The sequence below is a fragment of the Neolamprologus multifasciatus genome, chromosome 11 (assembly GCF_963576455.1).
Source record: "Neolamprologus multifasciatus chromosome 11, fNeoMul1.2, whole genome shotgun sequence".
NCBI lineage: Eukaryota > Metazoa > Chordata > Actinopteri > Cichliformes > Cichlidae > Neolamprologus > Neolamprologus multifasciatus.
This window is the reverse complement of record NC_140449.1, coordinates 16,914,884-16,935,418: the sequence shown is the minus strand read 5'-3', so window position 1 is coordinate 16,935,418 and position 20,535 is coordinate 16,914,884. Positions and strand designations below refer to the sequence as shown.

At 37.1% G+C, this 20,535-nt stretch overlaps 2 protein-coding genes across 2 annotated transcripts; both read right to left on the bottom strand.

Moving 5' to 3' along the window:
• Positions 1-6,719: 6,719 nt before the first annotated feature.
• LOC146508071 (sialic acid-binding Ig-like lectin 14) lies at positions 6,720-17,540 on the bottom strand. The gene is made up of 9 exons (XM_085176234.1): positions 14,644-17,540; positions 14,059-14,415; positions 11,933-12,223; positions 10,330-10,578; positions 9,987-10,247; positions 9,810-9,897; positions 9,632-9,724; positions 9,429-9,498; positions 6,720-9,353 (listed from the first exon to the last, which is right to left on the bottom strand). The coding sequence occupies exons 1-9, from the start codon at positions 14,690-14,692 to the stop codon at positions 9,318-9,320; spliced, it is 1,494 nt and encodes a 497-aa protein (XP_085032360.1). The 5' UTR covers positions 14,693-17,540; the 3' UTR covers positions 6,720-9,317.
• Positions 17,541-17,752: 212 nt separating this feature from the next.
• Positions 17,753-19,806, bottom strand: LOC146508070 (uncharacterized). The gene is made up of 2 exons (XM_085178119.1): positions 19,290-19,806; positions 17,753-18,489 (listed from the first exon to the last, which is right to left on the bottom strand). The coding sequence occupies exons 1-2, from the start codon at positions 19,638-19,640 to the stop codon at positions 17,959-17,961; spliced, it is 882 nt and encodes a 293-aa protein (XP_085034245.1). The 5' UTR covers positions 19,641-19,806; the 3' UTR covers positions 17,753-17,958.
• Between the last annotated feature and the right edge of the window lie 729 nt (positions 19,807-20,535).

Here is a 20,535-nt window from a genome sequence, read left to right as displayed (position 1 = left end):
CATCCGTGAAGTTGTGGATATATCACAGCCCAACCTGGCTCTGACTGCAGAGACGTTATCTTTTCCTTGAAGACCGCCAGGGATTTTACAGTCCTTGCTGTGTGCAGCGGCAGAGATTTGCAGAGCTGTAGTTTATGATGGTCAATGTCGCCCTCTATTGGTGAAGTTGTGGTCGTTGCCGTCCAAAGCGCCAATAATGGTGTTTCCTCTTTTTAAGTTTCCAAGCCTCTTTTCCGCTGTGTTCTCGAACCACACACTCTGCGCTGTCAAGAACGTTTCTTCTTCTCTTATTCTGGAACATGCATTGCTTCTAACGTTGAACTTCCAGCCACGTTGGCGGTACGTTTTCACTGTAACTACAGGGGTCCAACAAAGAATGGCCACGAATCATACTGATGTCTTCAGAAATGTATTTCTCTCTCTCTCTCTCTTATTGTCTTCAGACACCGTGAAAACTGAAGAAACACAAAGATTACAACATAAATGTTTGAGCTTATCAGTCTCTCTAATATCAGTGTCCATAAACAGTCTTGTGCAAGCAGAACAGAAAAAATGCACAATAATGGATATAACAAAAATGTCCTCTCATTACCAGTGTAGAACACGTATGCAACATTATACAAACAATATACATTAAACCATACCGTGTGCGCCTCTTGGACCACATGCAGAATGACATTAACGCTGAGGCTGTAGATGCATCTGTAGCCATGTATCCATGCTAGCTCCACGATACCATGGTTGCGCTCTCAACCAAACTCTGGTCATGTGACAATTACAACTTTACCTCATACAAACTTTACAGCACTTTACATATTAAACGAACCCATTTTTGTAATCACATATTTTAGACATGTTTTTTTTAATTAATGTTAAACTTTTATCCTCTTATCTTATAAATAAATGAACTAAATTAAGCATGAATCTATCACAGAAACATGAAATAACCAACTTTATTTTAACTGTCTCAGGGACAGTTACAGCTGGGTCTGTGACCCAGCATTTTAAGTTCATTATATATTGTGTATTTCTGTTTTTAGTATGGGGATATGTTAAGTTCTTGTTTTTGCATTATTAGTTAGAACTTGAGTCTTTGTGTTTTGTCATTTGTTTGGGTTAAGCTCATCCACCTCTCTTGAACCCCTAAGTTGTTCAGCCTTAGTTTTGTTTATTGGATCTCCTCATTTCCCCTTTCCCTGGATCTTAGTCTCATTTGCCCTTTATGTTCCACGTCTCATGTTGTCAAGCCCATGTTGTTTGGTCTGTCTCATCATGTTACCTGTTTTATTTTGAAAGAGTCCTCTGTTCTTTGTTCATTGCATTTAGTTTCAATTCCCCTGTCCTGTCATTAGGTTATGTGTGGCAGCTGTGTCCTCATGTGTCTCCACTTCCTCTGCTCACCTCATGTGTTTATTTAGTCCTCAGTCTTGCTGTGTTCAGTGTCGTGTCGTCTGTGTTATCTCCCCTACCCCTTGTCACAGTTTCCTAGCCATAGTAAGTCATAGTTTGTATGTTGTTTAGTCATAGTCTAAATCTCAGAGTCGTAGTTTCCCAGTCTATGTTCAGGTTTTCCCTCAGTTACTTTGTTGTTTTTATTTTTTCCGTGAGTTTTTGGCCCTAAATAAAGGCTCACTTTTTCTTAAGTCAAGTTTTGTGTCCTCGCCTCTGTCTGCTCTTGGGTCCTCTACTCACTCCACACGGTCTGCCCCGGCAGTCTGTGACAGTAAAACCATTTTTGTAGGTGATAAATTGGACAGAAATCAATCTCAAAATCACCTCAGTCTAAATACCAAACAACTTCATGTTGACTGTTGGGACAATGTAGATGAGTCATGATTACTGTGAATCCTGTGACTGTGGCAGAAGCTGGTTTTTTTTCTTTTTTTTAAATTTTATATGTAACAACTTCACATTTGGTGCTGAAACTAAATCATGTTACATATCACAGTGCAAAAACACTGACAATTTTTCTGTTCAGGTTTAGTTCTATACTCTTTCTTAATGATACAATGATTTTCTTGAATCATCAAATGTACTGATAATGTCACACTTACATTTTACTTTAAAGGTCTTGGATGTTTCTGGATGCTTTCCTCCGTGGTATGTAACTCTGCATTGTAAAGGTCGGTTGTGATCAGTGTGGTTTGAGTGAAAGGTCAAAGTAGATGTTGCTTTCCACTGGCCATTTTGAAGCTTCTGTGTTTGAAGGTGTTGCTCTCCAGAGTGACTCCAGTGGAAATCAGGCAGATATGTGGGGCAGGAGTGAAACACAGAGCAAGATACAGACACATTTTCATCCTCATTTACCTCCTCTTGCACAAAGAAATCAGTGGGATTTGGATCATCTGTGTTAACAAGATCATGAAAAATGCAACATGTTAGTTAGCACACTGGGTAACTGACGCTATGTTTTATCAAGATTACAATTATGACCTTGTCCATTTCATGTTTAAGAACTTTGTTAACAAAATATAAAAACATTTTGATATTCACACAAAGATACTACTGAGGTCACACACAATACAGAAGTATCACCTACAAACATTCCAAGGAAATATGTGGGAAAAGTAATAAAAGTATTGCATACTTTGTTTGAGTTGCTGTCCACAGAAAAAAACTATATAAATAAATAGATAAATAATGTTGGTTAAAAATATAACAGGAAAAGAGTCTGGGCTTTATTTCTGGTGCTTTTTCCCCCATGTTTGTACATGTTTCCTTATTAAATTGCATTTTTCCAGAATTTTGGTTTTCAGTTTAACTTAAGGCTGAAGAAAACTTAAATTTTGTGGCAATGGCATATATCCCCTAATATATATATATATATATATATATATATATATATATATATATATATATATATATATATATACATTTTTTTTTAAACAACCAAAATTAATAGCACAAATGAAAGACAAGTAAACACATCTGAAACCCAGTGAATATGTATTAACTGACAACCAGTCTTTCCAGGCTATAGTTTGTCACTCTGGAATTTCTGAAAGAAAACCTGTGACGCAAGCCATAGAAACCAAGACTGCTCAAAAATATTGACATAAAAGTGCTTTTATGGGTTGATTTGCTGATTTGCACAAATGTTTTATTAAGTTTTAGATTTGAATGAGACAGTTACCATCATTAAAAAAATTGCTCATCAAATTACTGCCCAATTTTCCAGAACACCGCACCCTGACTTCACACTGTTCACTTATCTGTTACTGGTGGAAATGAATCCGGTCAGACCCGAGACAGGAAAACTACAACTGATCAGAAATGCAGAATTCTAAACCTCAAATATCAACACTGGAAATAAAGAAAGGATTATGAGAAATACAAATACAAAGTGTAAGTTTACTTTTATTTGTTCCCTCCAATTTGCTGACTTTACTTACCCATCACTGAAATGGAGACTTTGTTATTTCTGTAAGAAGCTCTGTCGTAACCTTCAATTTCAACCCTGAAATAAAAAGGTCCTCTGTCATCTTGTTGAAGCTTTTCAATCATCATAGAGCAGTTCTTGCTGGCATCTCCAAGAAGTTTTGTTTGACTCTGATACTGCTTGACAATTTTCGACTCAGTTGGATGATAGATGACTCGATCCCCCTCAGTGGTCATCCAAATCCCTGTGAAGTTTTTGGCCTTCCCTTGTGGATCTGGGTAATTGTAAGAGCAGGGGATCACCACACATGAGCCAAGGAGACCTTTTACTTCGCTTGGCACATCAGCGGTCCAAGATAATTCCGCTATTTGAGTCACTGTCATAAATTGAACAACAAAATGTGTCAAAATTAAACATAAAAGTAGCACAGAAGAAAAGTATAAATGCATAAAACAAAGTATGAAACCCTCTGAAAATTAGACATTTTACTGGAGAAAAATAGCACATCATAAAACAAATAACTGTCTACTATACAACTGTAAGAGTGCTCACTTCTAGAGCATATTAAAAATAAATATTACAATTAACTGTGTACATTTTACAGAATATACCATACATTTGAAGTAAATGCACAAAAACAAAAGCCACTCTAAAGCGTCCATCTCTTCTTCTGACTGCCAGATCTAAAAAAATAAAATAAAATAGTGATACATAAGTGTGGGTGCTTTTGTTTCCTGTGAAATGAGTTGCGTACTTTCCATTCTGCATATATTTGACACATTCAGTCTCCGCTTACCCGCTAATGAGTCACAGCATATGGCTCTCTCATTCGAGCCTGGTTCTGCTAGAGCTTCTTACCTGTTAAACAGGATTTTTTTCCTAGCCACCATTATAAGATAAGATAAGATAAGATAAAACTTTATTAATCCCTCGGGTGGGTTTCCTCTGGGAAATTTGGTTTCCAAAAAAGCACAGCACCGACAGAAGTTACAGAGTTACAGAATATTATATATATATATACACATATATAAATACAAAGACATATATAGATAAAATATACAAAGGGGATAAATAGAATAAATAGGAATAAAAATAAAAATAAAAATACAAGTGAATTGCACATTTCAAGTATGGAGTCTATTGCACCGTTGACTATTAACAAAAAGTATTGCATAAAAGGTAATTGCACAGTGAAGTGAAGAGGCACTACAGCTTAGATGTTCCCCCCTCCTTTGTCCTCCTGTTTCCCCTCCCTCTCCCCTCCAGAGAGGAGTGTTATGAAGTGTTTTGAGTTGTTGAATTGTTGGGCTTCTTTCTCTGATACTGTAAAATGCCAAGTTGTGGCTTAGTTGGTAAACAAGTAAATAAGAAATGGACCCTTAGGCCCCCTCCTCGATTCAAAGATGGTCTTTCTCTTTTCACATAAGTGGCCTCCTTGACTCCGTGCTCAAACCAGCGTTCCTCCCTGCCCAGGATGTGGACATCCTCATCATTGAAAGAGTGTCCACTGGCCTGTAGGTGTGAATAGATTCCAGAGTCCTGGCCTGACGACGTAGCTCTTCTGTGTTGTGCCATCCGCTTTGCCAGAGGCTGTTTGGTTTGCCAGATGTATAAATCGGGGAGTCACTTGGATGAGTGATGAAACGTTTCTCCCACTGAAAATGTTACATCCAGATGAACAGAATCAACTTTTGGAGATTTACTTACCTGGATGATTGAGCATGCATCAAGAAATTGATAGTTTTGTTAATCATTTATGTGATATTGTTTTGTCAAAAGGAATCAATCACGCAATATTAGGTTGATGTTGTTGTGTCTTATGAAGGATCATGACAGTACCTTAACCTTCATGTTGTGTTCCAGTCAAACTGGAGAACTTTAAAAGTTTTATCACTGAAAAACATTGTTAATTTGATCAGATTAACATGAGATTCCATGACTTTGTACACAAAGAGGATTTCAACACACAAGATAAATTGTATCAATTTCATTCAACATTTGGTGTTCCCAAGTTCAAAAATGACTGATAATTAGAAATGAATGGTAGAGACAGAAATTAGTGTAAACAACTGAGTTTTGGTAAATCTTCATTTGTCAGATGGACATATGCACACACATATAGACACCATGGATTAGAGGAGATTAGAGGAGAAAGTGTTAGAAGTTGAAGACAGCACAAAATATGATCCAGATCAAGAAATGCCAGAAGAGGATGGCTGTACTGAGGCTGATGCCACATTTAAGTGAAAAAATAGGAACTTCTGCCCACCTGAAAATCAAGTTAGGACTTTGGCTGAAAGTGTCTTAATGATGACCAGAGGACCTACACAATGTGCCATATCCTTGATGACATCAGATCCTTTTCTGAACTATTCATGACCGAGTCCATCAAAACCATAGTGACCAACCTTGAGGGGAAACAGCCTTACAAAGACAATTGCCAAGCTTTAGCCCAGAAAGACAGAACAATTTTTCAAACCATTGTGTCGCTCGGCAAATTTTACATGTTGTTGCGGGTGATTCACTTTGAGTGTTTAACTGCTTCTTACAGGAACATAAACATTTTCATATATATATATATATATATATATATATATATATGTGTGTGTGTGTGTGTGTGTGTGTGTGTGTGTGTGTGTGTGTGTGTAAAAGAACAAAACACCCATTCACCTATATTTTAAATCAACAATCAATCATTTCCTCTTCATAAGAAAACCACCCATGATGGGGTTATGGTTAATATGAATGACCCTTTACATATTTAATCTAGCACTACAAGGCCTGTTTGTGGTTTTGATGAGTTGAGTTTCCTCTTGCTAATCTGTTGTAAATTCAGTCGTTTGTGGACCCCACTTTTTCAAAAAAACAAATGCTGAGTTTAGTAAATCAACTTGTTCTTACTGTATATAGCTTTTCTACTCAACCACTTTAAAGTATGACTCTTAATAATAATATAAATACATCTTATTTGACCTACTATTGTAATCTGACGTTGTAAAAACCCCAAAACACATGAGAGCATCGACTCTGTTTGCTTTGCTTATAAACATTTCTCACTTCTGAGTAAAAGGACAAATTGAATAATGCCTGATTAAATTAAGTATTCAAAAAGTATACTTAACTAAAAGCACAGAAGAATTATGTACTTTTACTTAAGTACATAACCTTATGACCTTACCTTATGACCGACATTAAAGTATAGAAGTATAGGTCTATTTAACACCACATACGATTTACACAAGACAATTTTATGTCTTATATGAATGTTATATATTTTAACTGTCATAAACAGGATGTGTTAACATGTTGTATTTTTAACATGTTTTAATGCTTTGCATCGTGATCTATTTTATCTCAACAAGCTCATAAAAACAGTCAGGGATCACTGTCAGCCTATCTTAGTTTATAGTACCACTATTCATTTTAAAGGTCAGTTTTTAAAACCTTACAATGTAACTACAGCCCAGCCCATGCAGCAGTATATTAATGACTAACCTCATGTTGTGGATGGATTATCTCAGTTGTTCTCCTGACTGAAGTTTGGTCTGTTTACATCATCCTGAATTGCGATTGCATTTGTCCCTAACCATCGGGAACCCTCACATTAACTTTTATCGAGTGGAAAAACTTACTGTTCATCCTCCAGCTTCAGTGTACTAATGTGTTTATATTATGCTAACTATAGCTGTGTAACTAGCCACCACATAGCACATCATTATATACCAGCTCGCCCAACTTCAGTAACCCTACAAATGTCACTGCTGTTTAGTTTCCTGTCTTCATTTATGTTGGAAGTGATAGCAGAGCTGTACGTTTTAATTTTTCAGAAATCCCTCAATCAGAACATGGTATATTATTTAATCTTAAATTTTTTTTGAGGCTTCCTGCGTACCACTAGAGGGAGCCCACATACCACCAGTGGTATGCATCCCACAGAGAGCCACTTTTCTAGAGCACAATGTGTTGCTGGTGCTCACTAGTGTAACCAGTGCTAGAAACGTTTTTGTTTTTTTTCAGCAAATACACCTGAAACAAAATCCAGCTTGACGAGAGACCTGAACGTAAGCCCTTACAGTAGATTGCTTTGCTTTGGCCTGGCTCTTTGAAGGGTGACTTTTCTTCTCAAGAGTTCAGTTGATTTTTAGCTAGTTGGTTGTTTAAATTCTCTTTTCTCACTGTACACAGATCTGCACTGCCCTTAGTTTTGACTGAATTCGCAGATTCACAAATTAAACATGAGCAGTTGTCATGGCCCATCTGTTCTTGCTGGCTTGACCTGCCATTTCTGTTTCTGTTTCCTTGAACCTACTGATAATCACACTCACCTGCAGCTGATGAACTCATCGCTGGGCACTATTTAACAAAGAGGCTGATCTTCAGTTGTTGTTGGAACATTGATTGACAATAGTTAATGAAACCTTGGCTTTAGCAAAAGGTGATCTTATCATGTCTTGTCTTGGTAAAGAAAACTAACTTCTGTCTCCTTGTGTGCCCATGAAAACTGTGGAATTTTGGAGAGAACTCTTAGTTTTTGTAAATATTTCTGAGGGGACTGTGGAGAGCATGTGTTTGGGAAAGAAGCTGGGATGATCACTATGGAGGGAATCATGTTTTGCTGGACTGTTTTCACTTTGGTTTTACACTGTAAATAAACTCACAGTCCCTGTTGTGGAAGTCCTGGTTTTGGGTCCTGTTTTTCCACCAGTCAGCAAAACTGATGAAGAAATCCAGTCATTAATGGACCCAGCAGATTCCTGTCCTGTTACAGCAACTAGTTAGCAGGTTCTCCTCTGGAGTTTGGAGGAACTGACTTGGAGGAGCACAGCCCAGGGAGAAGTGAGCCTACAAATGCCGAAGCACGCCTCATGCAGCTTGGTGGGCTTGCCTCTGACCCTCAGTAAGGAGAAGGTGGCTGATGGTCAGTGAGTATTTATGGTGGCAGAAAGGGGCACGTCATTACCACCTGTCCCTTGTGGCCAGAAAATTTTGCTTGCCAGTAACTGTAGAGATACTAGCGGGGAAAATAAACTAAGCTTCCCTACCACAACCTAGGTGCCTGGTCAAACTCACCTTTAACACTCACACTCACTTTTGTCATGCCCTGATTGACTCTGGAGCTGAACAAAGGTTCCTTGATCAATCATTAGCAAAAGAGCCCAGCATTCTTCTAATCACCTTGGCTGAATCATTGCAAGTCTCTGCTCTGAATGACATGAGTCTCCTGGACAAAACTCATAGAATGGGTCTGGGTGGACTCTTTCGTGTCACAAAAACCGCCTGTGGTCAGCTGCCTCCTGTGTCTCGCCAAGTGCTCCATCTGTGCTGCTAGCACATATGTTACCTTTGTTTAATATTTACATTTGTTTGATCTGAAACATTTAAGTGTGGAAAACTCAGAAAAAATAGGAAATTGGGAAGGGAGCAAAGATTTTTTCAAACCACTGTAAATGATGAGTTTGATTTAAAAAATATGTAACATTTTAAACACATCTTAAATACTTTTTCTGTTTGTTTTTTTGTTGTTTTATTTTTTTAAGCATTGGATCTCATTACAATAATCCAGCTGGTTGGTGAGAAAAGCATAGAAGAGGCTCTTTGGTACAGAGTCGGTGAATAATGGCTGTCCAGAAATGTTCATTAGATGGGGAACTGATTTTGTTCGACCTTGACCCCATTTTCACAAAAATCACACATATTTGCAAATAGTATATTTAAAACTGGAAGCTAGAGTGGAAATGAGACAGACAGACAAATAGACAGAATCAACTACATACTCCCTTCCCTTTGCGGGGAGACTGATGATAAAACACTTAATGAACAACTAGAATAACATATGTGATATAAGATGAAAATAGCATAAGGATTTTTTTTTTTTAACATTTTCCTTGACTTCCATCTGAAGACACAAACATGGACTGCAGCTGGTCTTTCACAGATGTTACACATTGGCGTATACTGATTCATCCAAGTCAGTCTGCATAGAAAAATAAGTTTAATTCATTCCATTGTTTGATGCAGGCACATAACAAATGAAGAAAACCTAACTCACCCCTACGTTGCCATATACATGAAAATTGGTGTAAATGTCATTGCAATGGGCATCCTCATAGTTCTCTTTCCTGCAGAAACAATAAAGAAAAGCACACAAGGTTTTTTTCTTATATACATGAAAATGAAGTTCAGTCACTCCTTCTTAGGTTACATTTAATCAAAAGTTTTGTTTGTTTGCTAATTGAGGTGAAGAATGTATACCTCCTTGCTGGGGCATAATGAGGGATCTCTACAGGTCTCTCTGACTTCATTGTGCTCAGGTCAGATGGTGGTGTCTCCCCTGATCTCCGCGTGCTAGCAGAAATATGTTTGGGTGTTTTTGTTTGAGTTTTTTGGCATTACCTTTAATGATATTACAATAATTTGCTTAATGACTCACCATTTTTTAACTCCGACAGCAGTAGCTATCAAAATAATGAGCAAAATGACACCTGTTCCAGAGGCAATAAAGATATATTGCATGTTGTCTAAAGAAAAAGAAAAGCATACTGTGTTTTTTGTCATGTAAATGTTGAATAAAAAGAATTTATGTTCTATTTTTGACATTTTTACTTACCATTAACAGGTAAAGAGAGTGTAAGGTTAGCATTTCCCAGCGTGTTGTTTGCCAGACAGTGAACAAACCTAAAGGACCCAAAGTCTGTCTGCAGAGTCCCAGTAGTAACAGAGCCATTTGTCTCTACTGTGGTGCTTTGCAGAACTTTGTCACCAAGAACAAAATGGACCATGCTGGGGGGCCTGGACTGTACAATGCAATCACACTTTACTATGCCGTTATATGAGGAGCACTTAGAGTAAGTCTCAATATCAGGGCCATCTGTAAGAACAGCAAATGTAATTAGAAACATATATCCATGGATTCATCTTTTGTTGTTATATTTGTTCTATTATTTACTTACATAACACATTGAGCTTCAGGGTGCTTGATTTGACTCGCCCTTCTTCATTGACAGCAGTGCAGTACACGGCCTCTGAGTGTCTGGAGACATTTGACATTGTGTAGGTTTCTCCCTTATTCAGCAGAACACCAGTTTCACTGTGCCACTCGTAGCTGCTGACAGGGTTAGCATCACTGGAGCACTTCAGGTGTGCAGTTTCTCCCTCATTCACATCTGACTGGTACTCGACCTTCACATTCACTGGAGCATCTGCATAGAAACATTTAACCCTTACTCTGCAGCATTTTGTATTATTTTACACAGTGAGGTAAAAGCTGAGTTTCATTAAGCATTTTGACATAATGGTAGTACTAGAGTAAATTTTCAAGCAGTTGCCAAAGTCAGCAATATTCTGATTGGACAAATATATCGACGATGGGCTGAGCCCATCGGCGATAGGCAATTTATTTATTTATTTGCCAATGAGTAAGTTTGCTAAGAATGATGGAGCTAATAGAAGCAGTCAACAGAAAGAAACAGCACCTGTTTTAACAGCGAGGAAATGCACCCTCCTCAGAGTGCGCCGAAATGCTTGTTGATGGAGTTGCAGAAGCTAGTGACAGCCAAGTATACTCAGCCGGATGGTGGACACGTACATGCTCATGCAGGTTAGTCGTGTTTAAGTACTTTGCTCTCACTATACGTCTGCACAAGTGGCACACCACTTTGGTTACATCCTTGGGTTTACCCCCTTCATGTGGTTTAAAGCCTTTATATATTTCTTTGTGCTGTAAGCGTTAACGTGCCGTCATCATGATAAAAGCGATTAACAATTAACCCATCCAGATGGGTTTAGTGCATTAAAAATTTTAACCTCGTTAATCGTGATGACCGCTTTAACGCTCTAAATTTTTGGGGAAATTAGTTTGTCCATCCTTGAACTTATTCTGTGTTGTAAACGCGCAAATCAGTCCGTGCATGATTACATTGCTCCACCCATCAAAAATGGGTGACTCGCCCATCTTCGATTATTGGACTGACGATTGTTGGTTGGAAAATTTTTACATATTGCCCAACCCTACCATGAACTAACAAAATATCCAAGTAGTCCATCTAATATTTGATATATTTCAGTCAATGGAGACCAGACAGACTGCTAAACTAACATCACCATTGACTTATAAAGTCATAACTGATAAACGGAGACACAGACAGAATTTGCTCTTCTTTCTGTCACATGCCCATCCAGTGAAAATACCAGACATCTTATTGCTGACTGTGGTTGTAATCTATATGAGTCATGATGACTGTGAATCCTGTGACTCTGACTGAAGCTATGCAGAAGCTGCAAAAATTAGACTGTAATAATTATATTTTTTAAAATGGTAACACAACTTCACATTCACTGCTGAAATGAAATTTATCACGTCACCAATCACGCTGGAACGTTTGACCCCCTTAGCTTCTGCTTTACATATAATCCCCTTTCTTTTTATTTGGACTTTCTTTTGTCTGTTTAAACATGTAAATGATACATCAAAAAGTACTGCACAAATTTTAGTTTTTAAAATGCTTGAGGAATTTGTCTTTTATCATCAACACATATTTAGAAATGCACACTTACATTTTACTTTAAGGGTCTTGGATGTTTCTTGGTGCTTTCCTCCGTGGTATGTTACCCTGCATTGTAACAGTTTGTTGTGATCAGTGCGGTTTGAGCGAAACATTAAAATTGATGTTGCCTTCCACTGGCCATCATGAAGCTTCTGTGCTTGAAAATGCTGCTCTCCAGAGTGACTCCAGTGAAAAGCTGGTGGATATGTGGGGCAGGAGTGAAACACAGAGCAGGATGCAGACACAGGTTGACCCTCCTTTATGTCCTCATGCGCAGAAAAATCAATGGCATTTGGTTCACCTGTGTTAACAAGAAAGACAACAAGAGAACACTTAATGTACTCGGCAGTTGATACTGTATTTTATAAAGCTTTGACTTATGAACTTGCCTTCCTTATATTAATTAAATTTGTTGATACTGTATTTTTCAGACCATAATGTGAACCGGATTATAAGACGCACTGTCGATGAACGGGTCTGTTTTCATACATAAGACATAAGAGGTATTAAGCAAAACGTCTTAATACGTTTTCAACTCATTCTTCTTGCTTCCTCCACTTCCGTACCATTGATTCATTAATTATCTCAGTTGTTCTCCTGACTGAAGTTTGGTCCGTTTACAGCATTCTGCGTTGCGATTGCATTTGTCCCTAACCATCGGGAGCCCTCCCATTAATGAGTGGATAAAAAGTTAGCATTCATCCTGCAGCTTCACTGTGTTTATGTTATGCTAAGATAGCTGTGCCGCTAGCGATCATGTAGCAAATAATTATGTACCAGCTAATCCAACTTCAGTAACCCTACAAAAGTCACCGCTATTTAGTTTTCTGTCTTTGTTTATGTTGGAAGTGATAGCAGAGCTGTACGAGTTAATTTTTTCAGAAATCTCTCAGTCAGAACATGCTATATCATGTTTAGGTGGAAACTACTTAGCTAACTTCCTGCTAAATTCTGACTCCTTAAATTTCATAAATTTTCACGGTTTTCATGGACGCTGGGTGTTAAACTTAATTGTTACACCTGGTAAAGCAGCAACGCAGATCATTTTTATTAAAGATGAAACAATTCTTTAACTCAGGTTTTAACTCTCAGTGATGCCGCAGTGATTGTTTGACTTTGGGACCTGAAGCAGAGTTTGGACCCAGATTATACCGCGAGGCTCCTGAGTACGGTAGCCGTATTCTCTGACAAGCCATCATGCTTCGTACTAAAGCACTTTTTGACAAATTTTTGAGCGTACCACATGAAATTGGTTCAAGGTCAGTAAGCACAACCAGAATTCACACATAAGGTGCACCGGATTATAAGGCGCACTCTCGATTTTTGAGAAAATTCAAGGATTTTAAGTGTTACTTATAGTGCAGAAAATACGTTAAACATGAATAAAATGTTGAAAATCACCACCAGAGACTAGTGAGTTTAGTAATGCATAACACAGATATATTACTAACACATATTACAAGGAAGTATGGGGGGAAAGAACAGGAAGAAAGATATTTCCTGTTTTGTTTGAGTTGCTGTTCATGAAAAAAAGAATCAGCTCTGGTTGGAAAATATAACAGGGAAAGAGTGGTGGCTTTATTTGGAATGATTTAATCTTTCCATGTCTGCATGTTTCCAAACTGATGCAAGATGTACTTTCAGTCTGATTTCAAGCTTGAGAATGTAGGAAAACAAAGAACTGGATGCAACATCACACATAAACTGAAATATAAAATGAATTAGCCTGATTTAATAGCACAAATGCTGAACATGAAAACAGAAATATTAAAGAAAAAAAAACCTCTAAACCAAATCAATTTGTATTAACCGCAAAACCTGTCTTTCAAGGTTCTAAGTAATTAGTTACATTGGGCTTTCAGAAGCAAAATGTGAGGAAAAAAGGCACAGACACCGAACACCCTGCTGGATAATATTAATAATAAAGTGCTATTATAGGTTGACTTGCTGGTTCATAAATACATTGTCAGAGCTTAGGTTTGAATGAGTTAGGTAACAAAGCAAAAGCGTATCTGTTATTAGTACAAATGAATCAGCTCAGACCAAAAAACTAGCAACAACACTGAATAAACAGACAATACTAAGCTTGGAAAATGCGATTTTATTATTGGCAATATTAATGAACATTTTACTTACAAATCATTGAAATGGAGACTTTCTTATTTAAGTAGGAAAAACTGTTATAGCCTCCAAGTTCAATCCTGAAGTGAAAAGGCCCTCCATCATTTTGTTGAAGATTTTCAATCATCAGAGAACAGTTACTCTTGCTGATGTCTCCAAGAAGTTTTGTTCGTCTCCTATACTGCTCCAGCATTTTAGACTCAGTTGGATGATAGATGACTTGATTCCCATCATTGGTCCAAATCCCTGTGAATGTTTGGACCTTTGCATTTGGGTAGTTATAAGAGCAAGGGATCACCACACATGACCCAAGGAGACCTTTTACTGAGGATGGGACATCAATAGTCCAAGATGATGCTTCTGTTTGAGCAACTGTAATAAAATGCACACCAAAATGTGAAGAAATGAAGCACAGAAACAGGTTGATCAACAAGAGACAGGAATCTTAAATGTATGAAACAAAATGCTGATTCCCTAAAAACTGCCTGGACAACAAAAGATGCCTTATAAGACACACAACTGACTGTTCAGTTCTGTAACTGGCAAATAAGTAAGTAAACATTACCTCTATTTATACACATTGTGCAAAATGTATCATACCTTTGACGCAAATGCATATGAAAAACAAAAGCCACTGCCAAACGTCCATCTCTTCTTCTTATTTCCACATCTAAAAAAAATAACAAATGTGTATATGTGTGGGTGCTTTTATTTCCTCTATGGACAAGTGATGTCAAGTTTCCGTTCTGCTTTTAATACTCACTTGATCCACTTTGCCACAATTTTTAAGTGTAGAATGGGGAAGCAGGTCATACGTATCAATATTTATCCTTTTTGAATGATTTGCCAAGATTTTATCAAAGGGGTGTTAAGAAAATAACGGAAGAGCTGCTATGGACTTGTGGTGATAATCACAGTTTAACGTGGGCAGCTGCAGCTCCATGTAATGTAATGTCGGCGCAATACTGTGCACAAGACAAAAAAATGTAGTTTGTTTCCTGGGCGCAAAGGTGCTTGAGCTTGTGTTTCCTTTTTAGTTACTGGCCGGGGTTAAAGATGACAAACGCGATTTAAACAGAGAGTGATAGACACTTAGAAAACTGCAGAGCACTTTATCAGTTTCTGATATCCAGTCACCATCACACAGCTGAGTTTTAGCTCAGCAAACTGTTTTTAAGTTAATTCACTCAGGTTCTGTCTGTCGGTTCATGTTTACTTCTCTGTTTTATTTACAGCTGAGCAAATCAGTTTGGCTCAGAGTAAGTTTCATACCTGCATAGTTTTACTGAAGATTATTGTCGTACATATGTTAAACTGAACCATTCACTTTTCTTTAACTGGTGTCCACATTTGTTGGATTTTTTTGTAGCCATGAATTTTGGGTCAAAACTAACATTAAAAATCTTTTTTATACAAGGAGGAAAGAGGGGCTTGTTAAATAGCCTATTTATCTTAGTATAATGGTGTACAGTTCTTACCAGTTTGTCCTTGGAAGGGCCACACGAGTCCAGATTTCCAAGGACACCGCTCTCGTGGGCGTTATCTGTGATACTCCTAAACTACAAGTTAAACGGCAAAGTCTCTCCTCAAAATCTGTTATCCTGTGTTCAAAACCAAGCAATGTATTAGGGTTAAAACACACAAGTTTTTCTATTTTTTAAACATTTTTTATGAGTAATATTTTTTGTTGTTGTTGAATGAGCTATTTCATAAATATGACCTGACATTTAGTTGGTTGGAGGCTTTTCTTTCATGATAGTCTTTCAGCATCTTCTTCTTTCAGTGTGTTAAAATATTCCTGGCAGCTGTCTTTGGTTAGTTTCTCATTTCTAGTTTTTCTTAGAACTAAGCAGAGATGGGCAGTAATGTGTAATGCGATTATGTTTTTCAAATAACGAGTAAAGTAAGGGATTTCCATTGCAAAAAAGTAATTAAATTAGTGCTGTCAAAATTAATGTGTTAACGCAGATTAAGCTGTCATCGCGATTAGCGCGATACAAGAAATGTAATGCTATTAACGCATCGGGAGTGCAGAATGACTCAAAATCCCTGAACTGTTTCTGTCAACTGAATTTCCTTTTCACCAAAGTACCTCCAGCTTAAAATATCACATTTACATAACATATACGTTAGCCGGAGATGCTCCTACCACTTTGGCTAACACGTCACCCAGCTTGCGACAAACCACTCATGGAGCACCTCGGACATATTGACTGACATAATGCCAAGTGGATTGCAACAAACTGCAGACCTGTTAATATTGTTGAGAATATTAGCCTTATATAGCTTTGGTTCCTCGTTTCAAGGAGTTGCAGTGCCTCCCCAAGAGTGACAGAGAGAGAGTGGATAAATGTTTACAGAGTTTTTTGTTAACACGAATGTTCAAGATGTTCAATAAACATGTTAAGTGCATATATTTTCTCTTTTTTTCAGAGTCCGTTTGTTCATGCAAAATGAAATCGATTAATATAGATTAAAAATGAATGATATTTAATTGTGATTAATCAAAGTTAATCCACAGTAGCCCTGTGATGAATCTGATTAAACATTTCAATTGCTTGACAGCACTAATATATATTTTATATTTGTGTATACTTACCTATTAGTATGTACTTACCTATTAGGTTTTTTTAAAAGTCGCATTTCACAGGAGAGAACCTGTGTTAAAAGACTGAAGAAAACTATTCAAATTTTCTTTGAATTTAAGCATACATGCATTGTTTAGCCTCATTTTATTTCATTATATTGCATAAATGTTTGTTACAAGCTTAAATATAAAGTTGAAAAAGTGTAATTGCAGCCAGGCTATAGATCAAGTAATTGCGATTAATGGCGATTAATTACAGAAAATTGTGAGATTAATTAGTTGTTTTTTTTTTTAATCTATTGAGAGCACTAAATTAAATTACTGTTGCTTTCCCGTAAGCATGCTGTGTTACTAAACTGTGATTTTGTTACTGAGAGTGTCTCATGACAATCACATAAGAGCGCGCGCGTTCGTGACAGCAACAGACGTGTAGATTCTCTATTTTATGCAGTAGTATACTGGGACCACTGCGTGTTTACCTTAATTTTATTTTTAATTAATGAATTAACATAGTCTGTGAATAAGGTGACGAGATCACAAGAAACTCATGTGGTACAAAGTAGGACACGTTACTAATGCCTGAAGCCACATTGAAAGATGCTGTATCAATCACTGTAAACAACAGTATTAATAATATAAAAGAAACCCGTTCCAACAAAAGCAGGGTTGAGTATTTCACATGTGTATGAATACACTGTGTTGCTCTCCTGAACAGGTAATTCAGCATAAGGGTAGTTGTGAGCGAGATCAATCTCCTCCATACTTAAGCTGTGTGTTCCTGTAACACCATCATCGTCACGATTTACCAATAAGTCCTGCATCCTGACTGTGTCCTCTTTCTGGCTTCCCCAGGACAGTTTCTTGGGAATGTTGAAGCCAGTGGTTGCTAAATTACCCATGATACCAAGGAAAAATCTGTAAATTAAAAAGAAACCCTGCATCAATCAAGTGAAGAATATTAAATTAAGTGTAATTTATATAGCGCCAAATCACAACAAAAGTCACCTCAAGATGCTTTTCTATACTTGTGGTTTCTCTTTGTTGCAATTACTAAACTATTTTTTATAAACTATTATTTTTTTAGCTGTTGTTACATCTGTTATTATTATTTTTTATTTAAATTATCATTATTTTTATACATATACATGAATGAAATGATATAAGTTTTCAGTGATATTTAATGATGAGTAGTTTGATTTCCACAGCAAAGGAAAAACAAATTGATTTCCACAGCAAAGGAACAAGAAGGTGAAACATCTTTAACACTACTAGTCACTCACCACTTGCTCACGTTGTACATCATCTTTGTTGATGTGTTTGATCGCCACCTACAGGCCAGTCAGTAGTATTTGGGTTATTACAGGCAATGGTAAGAGAGATATATCATTAAGATTTGTACTCACTGGTAAATCATCTGTTTTTCTTCTCCCAGCATAAACAGAACCAAAGCTTCCTTCCCCGAGCATTTCAAGCTCTTCGTATTTGGCCTCAGAGAAGGCTACACAGACAGAGAGAGAAACATATTTTTGCATGTGAACTTCGGATAATGTGGGATAAATGGAACAAATATCTTGTTGTTTTCTCACGTGTAGCACAACGTAGGAAATAGTAAAATTAGAAATGTTTCCACTACTAGAAATACTCAATTTGGTTTGTTTAGCTGAAGCAGGTAACCTGAAAGAGCGTAGAAGGAAGCTCAACGGGTCAAGTATTAGCATTTCAGAGTATTTACTTTGTTGCTGTAAGAAGTAGGGTAGGGCAGGGCAATATGGCCAAAAATATTTATCACGATATATATTTGAAAATTTGCGATAACGATATAACTGATGATATAATTGGTGCGAGACAAAATACTTTACGACTCCACAACTTTATTAGTGCAAAAAAAAAACCCATCAATTAATTTTCACTCAAACAAGCAGCTGTTTTTTATGTACATTAAAGCTATATAAAAATTTAATAGTGCAAATGCAAATTCCTTTCCACCATGTGCGTATGAAAACAAAGGCACTGCGCATGTGCGTTTATTCTATTGCGATATTTAATTTTCTTAACATTGCCTAATATTGTATTGGTATTACTGTAAACTGAATAATATGACATGCTACTTTTGATTAGGTCTCATTTACTTTAAATCTGTTATTGTTAACAAAATATTTCTTAAACAAAAGAGAAAATTGCACATCCTCTCACAATATTTAGACTCCTCGGTACATAGCTGCATCATGGAGTTTAGCGATTTTCATACAATTGTGTCTGAGTCAGTATGTTAGGGCTTGCTGATGTTAAACAGAGCGGCAATTATATCGTATACATTGTTTAGTATTTTGTATCAGAGTGATTAAAAAGTTTCCATCAGCTACTAAAGAGCTGGAAGTTAAACCCAGCTCCACAACACTGTTGGTGTGTCCCACTGTGGAGGAGACTGACATTACAACTAGGAAATGACTGCATACTAGCACCACTTACTGACCTAACACACCGAGTTCTGAAAATGACTGCTGTTTGCATGACGTTGCTATAATTGCCATTAGTGAAAGACATTGGAAAAAGGCTTAAAACTCAATGAAGAATTTGCAAACCTAAAAGCAACAAAACAAACTTAAGATACCTTTAATCCTAAATCCATAGCCTAATACAGTCCGGTCCTATATAGTCATCTACTACTGATCTTACTTAGTTTACCTCTGTTTCTGTTGAATGGGAGGGACATGTTCCCACTGTTGTAAATGGGAGCTGATTGACTGCTGCATCCTGGCGAGGGCTCACAGTCATCTTCCCTGGTTGCCTGTCTAGATGTTTCTGTCCCTGGCAGCTGCTTATTTCTGTGCTCCTCATGTGATTCTCCGATACTGGTGCCTCTCTCCTGTTTTTTAGCTGGTGTCTCTCTCGAGGTGCTGGCCTTTCTTTTCACACCCTTTATTGGCACAGTGTCTACTGCCGATTGAGCAGGTCCACAGCCACTCCTCAGCCTTTTTCTAGGTGACTCTGATGCAGTGCTGGCTTTCATCTTTTTTTCCAAGCTACATGTGGCTTTAGTGGTGCTGCCACGGCTCTCTATAAATCAGATAATCCATGCAGTTTGATTTCGATTGAACCAAGAAGTCTGTGTGATGTTCAGTGCCACTGAGTTTTAATGTTCACCATTTTACAAATTTGAAAATACTTAACTAATTAATTCAATTCAATTAAATTCAATTTTATTTATATAGCGCCAAATCACAACAAATGTCACCTCAAGGCGCATGCAGCTAAAGTTTAGAGAAGATTTGGGGGTTTAGTTTAAGGTCTGTGTCAAAGTCAGACTTTCTACAATATATCCAGCTGGTTGAAAGTAACTATGTACATTTACTCTAAGACTGCACTGAAGTCCAGTTACTTTATGTCTTTACTCAGGTATTTCTATTTTGTTCACATTTTGCTTCATAACTATATGACGAAGATATAACATTATATTTGTAATATAACAACACTCAAAAGTACAGAGAGGTGTTTTTGTCCTTTAACTTAGTCTACACAACCAGGCTTTAAAGTCACAATAACATCATACTGCAAATAGTAAAAATGTAAAGACTCCTGCAGAAAATTAAGAATACAGTTGATCCGTTTCCAATAACAACCAATTGTATTTTCAATACAAAGAAGAAAAATGCACTTTTCTGCATGAAAACCAAGAAAAATGATGCTAACTGTAACTAAATAAAAAAATACTTAAAATAAAATAATTTGCATTTGAAAAAGCAAATACACTAAATTACAGACATAAAACTCAGTTTGAAGCTGTCTGCAGTGGATGAAAATCAGAGGGTGGCTTACCTGAGCTTCTATCAGAGGGCACAGTTTATTGTCTCACAGACCATCTTCTTGGTAAATTTGCGCAGTCACACTTTGAGAAAATGCTTGAC